General features: G+C 41.1%; 1 protein-coding gene across 2 annotated transcripts in view; it reads right to left on the reverse strand.

Moving 5' to 3' along the window:
- LOC109029642 (Transmembrane O-mannosyltransferase targeting cadherins 2) overlaps positions 1–15,625 on the reverse strand; it is a 257,184-nt gene that overhangs the window by 20,866 nt on the left and 220,693 nt on the right. For both annotated transcript variants that reach the window (XM_072302864.1, XM_019040193.2), the window contains one exon: positions 2,841–2,926. In XM_072302864.1, coding sequence (XP_072158965.1) covers positions 2,841–2,926 — 86 coding nt within the window. The remainder of the gene's footprint in view (positions 1–2,840; positions 2,927–15,625) is intronic.

Consider the following 15,625-nt stretch of genomic DNA (forward strand, 5'->3'; position numbering starts at 1 on the left):
AAGAATACCACTTTTAATGGTAATCAATTCCCGGTAACTTTGCCATTCTATCTCGGTAATTCTACCACAGTCGATAAAAAATATTTGCGTTTTTACCAAGGTTTAGTAAAATTACCGAGAACGTTCAATAATTTTACCGAGATTTCTCGGTAAAATTACCAATTCCATAAATGGTAATTTTACCAAGAAAAAACTGGGATCAAATAGAACCCTGAATTCTTGGTAATTTTACCCTTTTCTTAGTAAATGCATCGAGATTTTTTTTCAGTGAATGCTACCTAACTTTTTTTCCGTATTACAAAAAAGAGTGTAGCATCTTGAAATCGTCTTAGTTCCCCTGCAAACGCGCAGAAAATATTCATTTCCCTCCGAAAACTGAATAGCGTACAGAGGGGAAAAAACACCGCAATAAAACGACCCAGCACTTAATAACGAGGGCGTCGTTTTCGGGGGGTGGGAGGGGGGCGAAAGGGCGGCAGATACACCGAGGGCTCGAAAAAGTGGGGTCGAAGAACATGACTCAGGCCAGGAGCCGCGTCAAGCGTTCCGGGGCCTGCGAATAGCGACAGGTTGAGGTGATATAAGGGTTATTTTGATTGAATTTTAAATGTAATCCTCTTACGGAAGGCCCGTCGTTAAAGGGTTTAATTTGAGTACACACTTTAATTTTGAGAGGGACCCGACCCTAACGATCACGGGGCTCGAGAAACGGGCCAAGGGTTGAACACGCACAAATTTCAGTAAGGTCGGCCCAAGCGGCAGCGGCTGTTGAAAGTGAGCACTTTAAGCCTGCTACCCCCCGGAGAGAAAATTTCCTCTCTTCGTCCATATGATACTAATTTCGGGCCTGTTTGTTTTTCAGATCGTTCAAAATTAAAAATGATTTTTTTCGTTCTGTGATAACAACAATCAGGAAAATCTGACGCTGAATAGGAAATTCTTAGCAAAAACAGAATTGAGGGGCCTGGAGGACAAGGCGCATAATTGCAGTTTTCTGAGATTTTCAAAAATTGAGATGTTAAGGATTTCAGGTAAAACTTGCCTTAATGAATATTTTGTGAAAAATTTGCTTCCAAATTCAAATTTTTAAGCATCAAAAAGTTAGCTTCAACTTTCTTTTTGCCGACTACTTTAGACAAATATTTACTTCATCAGGGGGAATTTGGCAACACTTCAATGTTTATACGGAATTCTTTCCTACAGCAGAATAGGTCTTGCTACAGTAACTCCCTTGTTAGAGCTATCAATATGCAGGGAGCTCTAATTGATTAAGACCCCAGTACCGAACGAAATCCGAAAAGACCGAGTGGCGGGCACCATAAGAGGCGCACTCGACGAGGGGATATTACATGCGATAAGCATTAAAAAAAGTGCATTAGTTTAATAATGCCAAGCTTTTAGCGGCGAGTCTAGTTTGAGTGTCTGTCCCGCCTCCTAGCGTTTCCCGTCAAGGCGATTCCTTTTCATTTTCCCGCGCCCGGCCTGGCGATCGGCGTTTATTTCCGGTACTTCCCGATGTCGGTTTCATGTTCCGAAAGACGTAAAATCGTAATTGAACATTTTACTCGAAGAAAAGCGTGAATGCTACGTGAATGCAATTGCACTTATGTGATTCTTGGAATGGTTAGTTCAATTAAACCTTATCGGCGGCAATCGGCGAGCGCCAAGATCCCTTGTCTTGATCGAGCTTTGTTTGACGTTCCTGTTGAATAAATGATGGAGGCCTCTAACTCTCGGCCTAACCCTCTCGCATTAACTTTTCATCCCTGCGGATAAACAAGCGATTGCTCCCCTGATTTGAGCCGGCCGTCGTTTTTGTCGGGTTTTTTTCGACTAAGCACTGAGATAGCGTGGAATGAACCGTGGTGCCAGGTGGTACTGTTTCAGGCAGTTCTTCACGGGAAAAAATGGATTGCTGGTTTATCATTTAAATTTCGACGGTGTAAGTCGGCGATCACATAGCTCGGTTTGCGACGTCGCAGACTTCCGGTCATACTTTATTTTTTAAACGGAAAACTACTCAACGGCAATTCTGTAAAGCTGCCTTGATTTTTCTTCTCTTTGCGAAGAGAATTCTGTAAAAACTTCAAGGAGTTATGTCGATTTGTTCTCCTTTACAAAAATAACATAGAGGCGGAGATTTTCAGACACCGCAAACGAGTTATGTGATTGTCGACTTACACCCTCGATTTTTGAAAAATATGTCTAACGTGTTTCAAATGTACATTTTACAATAGAGGAAACCACATATATTATGAGCATTTAAAATTTAAATTTAAAGGGCATAAAGCATTTTACAATAAATTTAACAACGGGGGTGGATAAAATTAGCATTCTTCTATTGTAAAATCTACATTAAAACATATCGGATACTTTTTTAACTACAAAATTTTTAAATCAGTAATTCGCGTGTTGTGGTTCCTTTAACCTTCTTAGCTCCCAGCGGGCTGATTGTTGAAATTGAGAGACAAAGCGTTAGACAGTGAAGACAAAAAGGATATTAAGGGATCCTATGGTGGAAGCGGGTGTGAGCAATCGACAAAGAGGTAGGTAATAGACTAACTATAACGGCAACCCACGAGAGACCCGATATTTATCCCATCATTTACCCCTTTAGTGTAAGAACCACCCTTACCACTGTGAACTTTCTTCTAGTTCATACCCTGTCTAGTGTTCCATTGTCAATGACCATCCTGAAGAATCTTAGAGATAGTGATTCAGGTAATTCAGAATCCATTAATTTTACATTTAATTATAAAACATGTGTGTGTTTACTATCAGCTCTACATTACGGTTTAACTCGCTTCTGATTAATGACGAAATTTTAGGAATTTACTCACCGGCTAAAGATGGTCTGTAATGGATCGCAAGTTTGTAACATATAATTGCCTCCTCGTGACTGCCTTTCCCTTGCAACAGCAAGCCCCTGAAAACAAAAACAGTTACTTGTTTATAATTTGTCGATCAAAATAAAATCAAGTACAAATGATGGTTTTTCGTTGAAAAAAACAATGTGCAATGAGTAATTTTACGATTTTAAAATTAAGTTACAATCTTTCGTACGCGAAATGACGAAAATTACGCGCCATTCAGCGTGAGATGGTCTTGGATCACTGGGAAAATAAGTCGCTTGGATCTAGAGTTCAGACTCTAATTAACATTTACAAGAAAAAATAATCTTGATTCAATCGGATTTTTCCTTGGATCGAAGAACGAGGCCTCTTGATGAAAGCGGATTTCCTTTTGAATCAGACAAAAATCCGATTGAATCGAGAGTATTTTTTCTTGTCAATGTTTTTAAAAGTCTGAACTCTGGATCCAAGCAACTTTTTTCCAGTGATGTTGGTTGTTTTGAAAAATAGAACATTGCAGATGAGAAAAAAAATGCAAAATGAAAAACGAAAAAAAAAAAAAAAAAAAAAAACCACATTAATTTTCCTATTATTCAACTTTCAAATGAGATAAATTGACGTTGCTAATTGAGGCGTTTCGTTCATAATAATATCGCTGTCCCGACTGACGTAGAAACCACGTGAGTAGCGGTGTTTCCCGAGCCTGCGGTTGAAGAACCGTCATTAATTTATACACGGGCGAACGAATTAAATTAAGGGGTAGATGACCGATGGTGACTCATCGATCCGCTTTGGCGACAGCAAGGACTCTGGGTGGTTAATTTCAATAACATCCAAGTAGCCTCATTTGCTCCTCTCGTCGCTTATCGAAACATAACTCGCGCTCGCGCTCCAACCGACATCTGCTTCCAAATTAAGGCCACAACTGTCAATACTACCTTCCAGTAGCGTGGCTTGAACTGCGATATATCGATTGTTATGCCATTTAAACCTATGGTAAAGAATCGATTATTAAGGCGTTCGCTGCGAACACCCTGTTTATCGATCCTTTTCCATATGTTTAAATGGCATAACAATCAATATATCGCAAAGCACGCCACGCCACTGCTACCTTCCCTGTCCGAGCGGAGCATATTCGTCGTGTTCCATACGGAAGAGCCTACCTACACCGTCGCGCTAAGGGAAAACGTCATATGAACCTTCAGGCGTTGCCAAATTTCTTTTGATACATAAAACACAAATTTCCGGGTAAACTTATGAATATTTTCCTCCTAATTTTTTAGATCACATTGTTCGCAATTTCATCTTGAGTTCCTAAAAAATTCAATGAAAAATACTCATAACTTTCCTCAAAACTAAACATTTCATTGAAGAAAATTTGGCATCTCTCGCATGCTCATACGGCGTTCTTCCTTGGCACGGCAGTACATTTCAACGTTGCAAAACTTTCAATTGTGAATTAGATTTTCACCGGGCAAATTCTCGGCGTTTGCAATTTGAAAACTAAACCGTGGGGTAAACGGGCCTGAAGAGTTGAAAAAATACTGAAAAAGACTAACTGACAAACTGTGTTATTATCACCATCGGACTTCATCATCGGTGAAGTTGCTTTGCTTGCGGTGGGGAAAGGATATTTACAAGCCCCAACGTGTTAGATAATAAAACAAACATATTGAAAATAAAAAAATCAATACAATATTTCATTCAATTTCAGCACAGTTTTGAAATTGGCAGCGATTATTGTCTTTCACAATCGAACCCTCCTTTCTCCATATCTTTTTATTATTTACTACAATGGTAGGTGAAACAGGGCATACAACCAATTTTTTTGAGGATCTATCTTAATAATACCCATCGATTGGTTTCAAAAGTCAATAAAATGCCATCATCCCCATTTCTTACACGAGAGATTCCGCTACGACTATAGAGGTTCCCATGGGTCTCTATGGGAACCACTCACGAGTATAAGAAATAGAAATGACGGCATTTTCACTTTTGCAATCAACCGATGTTAATTAAGATAGGTCCTCATAAAATAGGTCTCATGCCCCGTGTATATATGAGGCCTTATATATAACAATGGCGGATGTGAAAAATTACCTTTCAGAAACACGCTTAAAAAACTGGTTTGTTCACACAAAAATTTAATATGTTTGGCTCTGGCATAATGTACAGATCTCGAAGATCACATCTCAAGTATTTTCTCAAAATTTTCTCGATGCCAAAACAGTTTTTTAAGCGTGTTTCGAAAAGGTAATTTTTCACATCCGCCAGTGTTACAAATAAGACCTCATATACAAATTTAGAAGGAAAAAAGGAAGAGGATAAAGGGGATTCCATCGTTAAAGCCAATTGCTGCCGGTTTTAAAACTGCGCTGAAGTTGTACGTAATATTTTATAGATTTTTCAGTTTCAAAATGGTTGTTTTATTATCTAGCACGGTTGGGCTTGTAAATGTCCTCCCCCCTCCCGGACAGAGCAACTTCACCTATGTCCATAAATCAAACGCGTATTTTTGTGCCGGTGTATGGACCCAATTTCACGGCGTATCATCATACTGATTAATCGAGTTATGAATTGACAAAGTGCACACAGGAGAGCGGCTCTCATAATTATTAGAGGAGCCTAAATTAATGCGATTGATACGTCCAGCGCGCTGACAAGAGCAGACAATTTGATCTACGCTGCAACATAAAATTCATCTCGTGTGGAGTGTTTTGCGCCAGACAAAGGAAATTAAAACGGAAGAGAAAAATTATTCTCACCCCCCCTCCCTCTTCTATACCCAAACGCACACACACCCACCCTTACACACACTATGTGGTTGTCCCGCTTTTGACTAGTTCACGACATGCACCCGTTAATATGGTGCCTGTGGATGCAGAGTTGCCGAACGACATAATGAATTCATTTTCGGATCCAGCAGTTTGGCAACACCGGGTTCCTTCCACTCAAACCTATGAAAATGTATCGATTCCTGGAGGAGTCAGGTGCTCTGACACGAATCGATTATTTAACATAGGTTCAAATGGAAAAAATCCGGTGTTGCCAAATTTCTGGATCCGCCTCCGAATGAATTAGGAAGTTTAATAATTAATTTTAAGCAAGTAAGACTTCGAAATGATTTCGCTAGACTGAAGTCTCCTGAAAAAAAAATTCTGAGACTTTGTATTCGTCTTCTTAATAAAAACCAAAACAAATCAAAGGAAGGAACGGCTCGTAAATATTTCCCCTTCTCAGATTCCCTGTTGGTGAGATCAATTCAAAGAAAAGAACCACCTGCATTGCGATACCTATATGGGGTTCTTTCAAGGAATAATGCTTGCCAAGATACTTGCTACCCTCCTGTTAAACTCTTATCATTTAAACCTTTAATTAGTTTTTAATGAAGAGCATCATAAACTTTTTTATTTTAAAATATGTATCAACAACAGTTCCAGAGAGCCAGTGCATGAAAATAAAGAATACGATGAGACACAGGTATCGATCATCTCTCAAGATACCACTTTTCGAACGCTGCTGTGCGCGATTAGTATCACGCCCGAATTGAAGGCGCGACATATTTCATTCGCTCCGCGCTGGCACCGCGCAGAACGCCGTGAAGGAGCCAACATTATAAAGGACTTCTTCCAGCTCTATTTTTTAAATTGGTTCTTTTCTGCTAATCATGATCCGTTTAATCCTCGTTTCAATGTCTGATGATAGCAATCGCTTGCATCAACGACAGCTGCAGAGAGCCCCTAGAAACGATGCCCATAAGGTAGCAAACGTATCCCAAGATACCACTATTCGAACGCTACTGTAGGCGATTGGTATCACGCCCATTTGAAGGCGCACAGAGACGCAACGGCTGTTCGCGCCAGTCCCGCGAAGATAACGCTGTCAGAGGAAAACACTTCCGAGGGAATCGAAGATTTTTCAACGAGGAGACTGGCGAGTTGGGAATAATATTTAAGACTCGCTTCTCTCTTCCTTCCTGCCCCTACGATATACTGGCGCCTTGACGTGAATTCGCTTCAACTGCACGAGAATCAAGAGTTTAACCTGTAGTATTATCGGTCGCGCAACGGATCTCACCCTTTCGCGCCACGGCGAAACTCCGTCAAAGATGAGGAGGAAACTTTTCCTCTTTCCCGTTTAGTTGTTGCTCAAAGATAAACAGCAGACGAGCTCCGAAATTGTTTCCCTCCGATCGGTTATCGTTTGAGTCTGCAAGACTTCATTACCTGCTAATATACGCCATCGAGAGATAAAATGGAGCATTCAACTATTTTGTTCGACTGCACTTTCCCGTCTCTCTGCTGAGGGTGTTGCCGAATGGTGCTAACATTACAGATCATTTAGATAGAGAAACTAACTGAAGGACTAACGGTAAGAAAGAAGAAGTTTCAGCAAGACTAAGTAACTAAGATGCTGTGCTCAAATTTTTTGTGATATTTTTTAGAGATGGGAGAAAAATTGAAACAAATCGAATAAAATATGAGGAGCCGCTGCTGTTCCGTTTTCTTGGAAGAATTTGTGTTGAAAGAAACCACGTGCGTATGAGGTTTGCGGGCAACATTGTTCCTTTTAGGATAGATACGGCCTTTTAAAATATTCACTAAATCTTTTAAAAACTCACTAAATCTTTTAAAACAATTAAACGTAAATGAATGACACTCATTTTTCGACTTGGCCATGGATTTATAGTTTCACGTTAGCCCTAGTTTGATTGATAGATTTAGATCGTAGGACTCGTTACAATATGTACGGCGGCGAAGAGGAAATAGAAATTGGAAGGAAGGGAAGGGAAAGTGAAGGAAGAAAAAAATAGAAGAACATTAAGAAACAGAGGAAGAAAAAAGGATAAAAAAGATCAAGATGAGAAAGAGAAACGAGAGGGGAAAAAAAGGAATCAGACACAGAGGAACAGGAGGAAAAGGAAGATAAAGAACACGAAAAATAAGAAGAAAACAGACAAAGAAAACCGATAAGCGAATGAAGAAGAAAAAGGTAAGACGAAATAAAAAGAGGCATAGGAAGTAGCAAAAAGAATAGGACAAAGACAAAGTCTCAGGTCAAAAAGGCTAAGGTCTGTCAGACCAGGGCAAAGGCATTTCACGGAGCTTCAGCGCGGTTCGATCAAACGTTGCATAATTTAAATAGCCCCTATCAAAGCGAGAACATTTTGCGAAACTTTATCGAAATTTCACGTGAAAATTGAAACGCGCAACTTCAATAACAGCCCCTCTCCCCTCCTCCTCCCTCACACTCCCCGATCCAAATAGCCCGACAGGAGCGAGCGGTGCCCGAAGCCCGCCGCGACCACTTTGAGAGCCTAACCGGATTCATAGCGGAGGTATCAAACCAAGGAATCACCGGCGAAAAACCCGGCGACGGGGGAGGGGTATTAGAGGTTAGTGGGAGCTACTTTGCTCGACTGCAAATTGAACGCAAACCGCAAGACAGATAAAGTTTGCTCCATCAAAGAGGAACGGCGTTTGATCGCGGCTCAGGTTAATCCTCCCCCCTCCCCCGCCCCCACCCTTCATCGAACCCCGCGCGGAGATCTTGACTAATTTCCAGCCCGCGACTCGAAAATGAAACGACCTCCGCACCGGATTTTTCGACCGTAAGCCTCGGTTTGCTCTCCGCCTGGATTCTTAGAAATTCGGGCTCCGTTTGAGAAGATTTTCGAAACGTTCGGTCCATTTTACTAATCTTACCTCTGCCGTACGAATGGCATTGGATCCAAAGGAGAGCATAAGAAATGCCCATAAGAAATGGAGAAGAAAAAGAGGAGACAAGAGAGAAGGAGGGAGAGAAGAGAGGAAGAAGGAAAGACGATTGTATTTGACAATTCGTCATGAAGAAATTCGCTCATACTGCGCACTGCAGCCTGATCGTTGTAATTTTGTGTTTGTCGGGTAGACATGATGACATAGGTTAAAAAGCGGAGCGTGGTTGGTCGGCTATGTCTTGGTTTATCTCTGCTTTGTCGTGCCTATGTCGGGTGGAATTCACGACAAGCTAAAGGCACCTCTTAAATTTCCGACAATGTGTCGTCCATTACACCTGACAAAGGCACGATAAAGCAGCGATAAGACATAGCTGACCAACCACGCTCTGCCTTTTAATCTATGTCACCTATGTCTACCCGACAAACACAAAATATCAACGACCAGAATGCAGGATGCTTTAAAATTTCGGAAATTTTTTGGGGGAAGCCCCTCTGACCCCCTTACGCCCTCCTTTCGGCGCGTCTGGATCAGTGGCATGAGTGAATTGCGATGTATCGATTGTTCTGCCATTTAGACCTACGGCAAAGAATCGATTATTAAGGTGTTCGCTGCGAACACCCTGTTTATCGATCCTTTTCCATAGGTTTAAATGGTATAACAATCGATATATCGCCAATCACGCCACTGGTCTGGATCCGCCATAGACAAATGGAGATAGTTTTTGCAAGGTGTCTCAAAGAACCACCAGTAAGAGTAACATCAACTGTTTTCGAAGACGTCTTTGCATTAAGATTTCACGTGAAACGCGATGACCACGAGACTAACAATGTGAAAAAATGGACAAATCCGAGCAGAATCAGCCTTTAGTTGCATTTTAAGTAACGTCATTTGTTTGATTTTCCTTTTTAATATTTTGGATATCCTCGAAATTCCCACTCTTCGCCCAACAAACCGAAGTCATCGCCGAAACCCGTATCATACGATCAAAGCAGGGCTCTCAAAGTGGTGCCACGTGGGGTCATACGACACTCAGCGATCCTCAAAGCCGACGATCTTTGAGGGTCACGTGACCCCACGTGACGCCACTTTGAGAGCTCTGCTTTGATCGCGCGATACGGGCCTGAGTCAAGTCGATTAAACCGTAGAATAATCATGTTTGTTTCCTCTGTGCAAATACTATTAATTGGTCGAATGCTAGCTATCATTATGCCGTCCAAGTGAAGGAGCCGCGTGAGCATTTGAATGTTGCAAAATTTCCTCTCAGAAAACATGTATTTTTACGGAAAGTTGTGAATATTTTATTGGGTTCCTCATGGGAGAAGACGCAGAAGGCGCCCAATGAAAGGTTGGAGGGAAGGGATTGAAGCGGAAATGTTAAGGTGCTAAATGCCCCAAGATTTGTGGTTTGAAGGAGAGCAGTGGAGGTTAGGAGTCGTAGAGCGCGAGGGAGTGCTGTAAAGCGACTTATATGTGTGTGATGTGTGAATATTTTTCCTTAAAAATCTCAGACTTTTTAGATCAAATCATGAACAAAATTCTCTGAAAAATCGGATAAGAAATATCCACAAATTGTCCTGAAAATTCGTGATTAGTCGAAGGAAAGGACCCTACAACAAAACGGCCAAATCGGCCTAAACACGGAATCGTACGATTTTCTCAGGGATGATAGAGGGTCTTCCCAGACACTCAAAACTGGTCATATTTTTTGCCTAACCCCCAGGGAAAAGGGGGGGATGGGGGGTCAAAGTCAAAACCTTTAAATTAGCATATAACTTCTCAACGGTTTGTTGTAGAAAGATGATCTTGGTGTCAAAATTTCCAAAAAAATGAGAGCTTTCAGAATATATGTATGAAATTATTAAAATTTTAAAATTTGACCCACTTTTGGGGCATTTTACAAGGTCCCCCTTTCGTAAATTTTCGTTTTTTGAGATTTTCGGTTGTTCGGTTCGCACAAATCAAAACAAAAACAATTTCAAATGAAAGTAGAGCGTTTAAGCTTTAAAACAAGCCCAAGATGATCTTGAGGAAACGATTAGAAGCGGAGTTATGAGTCTTCAAAGTTGACGCGGCGCGCGGGAACAAGCGGAGTTATGAGTCTTCAAAGTTGACGCGGCGCGCGGGAACCTTGTATGTTCCGAGTCTCAAGGTCACCTGCGCGCCCCGAATTGCCTGCAGGTTGCAAGTTTTTGTGTTTTTATGCTTCTGTAGGTCATTTTAATGTAAATCATTCAATGAAGATAGAATAATCAGAATTTTTTAATTTTACACAATGGGCCTTCGGCGAGGTACACCACATTAACGTCAAAAAATTTTAACTGCGTTTCAAATAGCCCCCTCAAGCATAACTGAGACTTGTTTTGAAGCTCAAAGCTCGTCTGCTTCTACGAGAAACTATTTGGCTTTACCAAGTGAGTTCCGTCAAGCGCTGTAGCTTATAGCTCAATTAAAAATTTTAAAATTAGGGGTACCCCAAAATTTGGCATCAATGGGTTATAATTTCTAAATGGTTCAGTTCTGTATGGAGCATATGTATATTTGAACTGAGGGTCCATGGTTTCTTCTAAATTATAAGAGCAGAATCGTCATCGTCAGCAAATGTTTAATGAGGCATGATGGACATAATGGTTGATACTCTAAGCCCCCTCTCGCTCCTCCCGTAAAATTAAAAAAAATCGATTATTCTATCTTCATTGAATGATTTACATTAAAAATGACCTACAGAAGCATAAAAACACAAAAACTTGCAACCTGCAGGCAATCCGGGGCGCGCAGGTGACCTTGAGACTCGGAACATACAAGGTTCCCGCGCGCCGCGTCAACTTTGAAGACTCATAACTCCGCTTCTAATCGTTTCCTCAAGATCATCTTGGGCTTGTTTTAAAGCTTAAACGCTCTACTTTCATTTGAAATTGTTTTTGTTTTGATTCGTGCGAACCGAACAACCGAAAATCTCAAAAAACGAAAATTTACGAAAGGGGGACCTTGTAAAATGCCCCAAAAGTTGGTCAAATTTTAAAATTTTAATAATTTCATACATATATTCTGAAAGCTCTCATTTTTTTTGGAAATTTTGACACCAAGATCATCTTTCTACAACAAACCGTTGAGAAGTTTGACCCCCCCCATCCCCCCCTTTTCCCTGGGGGTTAGGCAAAAAATATGACCAGTTTTGAGTGTCTGGGAAGACCCTCTATCATCCCTGAGAAAATCGTACGATTCCGTGTTTAGGCCGATTTGGCCGTTTTGTTGTAGGGTCCTTTGACAACGCCTGATGGCTTATGTGGCGTTCTTTCATAGTGCGGGAGCATTCTATTTCATCCGCCGTAGATGGAGACCGAGATACAGGCTCATTTTGCTGATATAGAACCGATCATAGCAACAGACAGACACGTTCACCGACAGAATTCCCATTCGATCTAATCGGAAAGCAACTCATCCAATTCAGGGCACCACCCATGGCTCAGAAGTGCAAGTTACTTCCTTCCACTGACCGCGCACAACGGCGCACGGTGGATCAAGTCAATAATGAACACTGGAAAAAAAAAAAACACATTGGATCTACAGTCCAGACTCTTAAAAACATCGACAAGAAAACATACTCTTGATTCAATCAGATTTAAGCTTAAATCAAGAACCAAGCCTCTTAATTTGAGTGGATTTCCTTTTGATGTAATCAAAAATCTGATTGAATCAAGAGTCCTTTTTCTTGTCAATGTTTTCAAGAGTCTGGACTCTAGATCCAATGTGTTTTTTTTTTCCAGTGAAGGTCGGACATACAATTTTTCACTAAAACTGCAATTTTTATGTTTATTTCGTCAAATTTTAAAGTTTTAGGTGTGCTTTTGAAAGTAAATTTTACGGAAAAACCGATGTGACCCATTTTTAAGCCCGCGACGTTTTTTAGAGCTGAGCTTTTTAAGTTCCCAACTTTGTCCGAGTTCTCTCATCGACTCGACCCACTGTGCGGCGTGGGGAGGCCGGAGGCGGGAAGGTGAGTGAGAGTCACCGGAATGGCCGGAAATTTCATTTTGAAGACTGCCCCCGACTCAGCACTTGTAGTTGCCCCGACGACAAAAGCACCTAACTCAACCGCGCCACGAGACCCGAAAAGCTCCAAGTTATACGGTCCATTTCCGAGTGCAGTTGCGTCCCTGCCTCGGAGCGAAGTCGGAAAGCTCACTTCCGCAGTGTTTATTGCGTACAAGCTCAATGAAAAAACTTCGCTACGGGCGGGAGCTGGGATGAGGAGGGGGGGGGGGGGTCTGGGAAAGGAGAAAAAAGATGCCGAGCTGGAAGAACGGGGTGAATAGTAACAGACCTATCGAGTAAGTCAATGTGACAGGAATTAAGAATGACGGAGTAGTTTCCCGTTGCCCAGGCAACGCATGCGACACGGCCGCAGGGTTGCCAGACTGGACGCCCGAGCCTCCCGATAGCCCTGTTCTCGGAGAATCGCGTTTCGATGGTAGTATTCCGCAGGTTTGCGGAGAGCAATTTGTTCTGTAAAAACTGAGGGGTCAGTATTTCCGTTAAAATATAAATTGTTTAATTGTATACAATAATGTTTGTTGTTGTTATAATGTGTTTAATTGTATAAATATTGTTTTCATCAATATAAATGATAATAATCCCTGTCGAGTGTGCAAACATTTCAAAATCATGAGTTAAAAAACGCTGACCCCGCGAGTTAAAATATAAGAGCCAAACACAGATCGGAGTGGCGTGCTGCCAGCACGACACGCGCACTGGCGCCTCCAAACCTAACAGGGATACTTCACGCATTGCGCAATGCGTGAAGTATCCCTGTTAGGTATTTGTAGGCGCCAATGCGCGTGTCGCGCTGGTCGCCCTCGCCCGCCGCGCCTACATGGCCAATTTATGGTCAAATTATGGTGAAACGGGTCAAATGGGCCTGTTGCTCGCAAGAAATACAGCCAAGTAAATACACATTTTAAGGATGAATATGCTCGAAAATCACGCTGGGTTTATCAAAAACTCTGAAATTCGCTCCTTAGCGCGCAATCCGCGTGGTTCGTAACACGCTTTTTTAAGTATCTCGCGTCTGCGGGCAATTTTTCTCAGTCACCGCTGACGAGGTTTGCACAGGCAGAGGAGTAAGTAAGAGGAGTAGGAAAGTCAACAAACGATTAACTAACTTTTCTTTTGTATGATTTCATTTATTTTCAAGCGTTTGCTTCCTTTTTCTCTCTTTATTTTGCTAAAGCAAAAGATTTAAATCAATTGAAATCTCACGCAAGACGAGTTCGTAACAGTTCGCAAGATTGTCTATTTACATAGGTTAGGTTTTTCTCTGGCAAACCTGACTGCCAGCCACCAGGAAGAACTGCTCGCATGCGCGGCAAATTTGAAAAAGCGTATTTTAAACCAAGCGAATTGCGTGCTACGGAGTGGATTTTAGACTTTTATTATTTGCCCAACGTAATTTTCGAGCGAATTTAGTTTTAAAAAGTGAATTTAGTTGTGTCCCTGGCTTAGGTTGTGTCTTTTGCTTGGAACGCATTACGGCCTTGAATTTATATCATGTTTTATAAATGTTTTTATTTTTATTTATAGTCTGATTCTGGCAACCAGGATGACGAGGAAGGCCATTAATGTTTCCCTTCGAGGGAAGCAGAAAACTGATATTCCTTCAAAATAACGAAAAGCCACATTTTGAACAACGCTTGGACCATAAAACGATGCATTTATTTTAAACATTTAAGGCTGCCGACAGAAAAAGGGACCTCAATTCACATATACTCCAAGAGTCACTGACACCTGAATTCAGAGAGGTGTTTATTTTTAACTCAAAGCTGCCCAAACCGGGTTCAATTGGCCCTAGAAATGCTAAAAACACGTGCCTCGTAGGTTATATGGGGTCGGTGCATACGAGCTTTAAGTATGATTACATAAATACACCCTAAAATAAAGGAACAGGCATACAATTAAAAAAAAAAAAAAAAAATAGTGTCAACACAAGACAGGAGAGACGTATTCGAGCCAAGTTCTTAACTTTTCTCCGGATTCAGAAGGACACTTCATTAGCAGCATACAGCGAAGCATTGCAAGTTCACGCCTCAAGCCACCGCGCCTTCAATTTTGCGGACGCAACACGGACATCCATCAAGTACGAATAGTTGTATCTCTGCGCCGTCAGCTACGCGTGTTCTTTTCCTGGCTCTATTCCCATTTTGTGTTGGATTCCGTTTGTCTTATTCGTAAAATGGTGTTTCAAGGGCTCCTTGAGCAACGCAGCCAAAGATGGCAGAGTCGTAATCAGACCTCTGTTTAACTTTTCTCCTGGATTTAAGCGACGCGACACCTCATTGCTAACATACAGCGGAGTATTGAGATTTCGCGCCTTCAATTTCGTAGAAATCCATCAAGCACGAACATTTGTATCTCTGCGCCGTCATCAATGCGCATTGATGCGTCTCTTATTTTGGATATTTGAGAAAAGTTACGGTTAAGTTTGCTCAAAATATGGTAATATGTATCCAAATCAATAATCATTTGAAAAAAATGAAAACAGTTTGGAGGTCTCTCAAGCGTACTAAAGAGCTCACGCCTAAAAATTGATATTTTGGCGAGAGTTTGTCGCTCTTCTGACATAAGAGCGTATCTTGATATCCACGTGAGCCTCATTGTCAATATAAATTCATGCTTTTTAGGGCTCACGTCAAGATAAATATACGCCCTTACATCATAGAAGCGACGACTTGTGTAGTGTGATTGTTTCAGGGAATTTCTTTTGACAACTACCCCTAGAAATTTCAAGCCGAGTCAAATTGACTTATACTGAGGTTAAATTCTGTAATAGTCTGTAAGATTTAATGTCAAGGACAAGTTTAAGAACCAATTCTAAAACTGGAGAATCGTATTGCGCGTGTTGTTAGTAAAATAAAATATAATAATCAAATGTTTACCAGAAGACACATTTCAAAAATTAACAGAAGCCTAAAAATACACCTAAGAAAGCAAACGGTTAATTATTCGTCTTTTAAAATGCTTGTTCTGGTAAGTATTTTATTCCTTTATTTCATTTAACTA

The sequence above is a fragment of the Bemisia tabaci genome, chromosome 7 (genome assembly GCF_918797505.1).
Source record: "Bemisia tabaci chromosome 7, PGI_BMITA_v3".
Taxonomy (NCBI): domain Eukaryota; kingdom Metazoa; phylum Arthropoda; class Insecta; order Hemiptera; family Aleyrodidae; genus Bemisia; species Bemisia tabaci.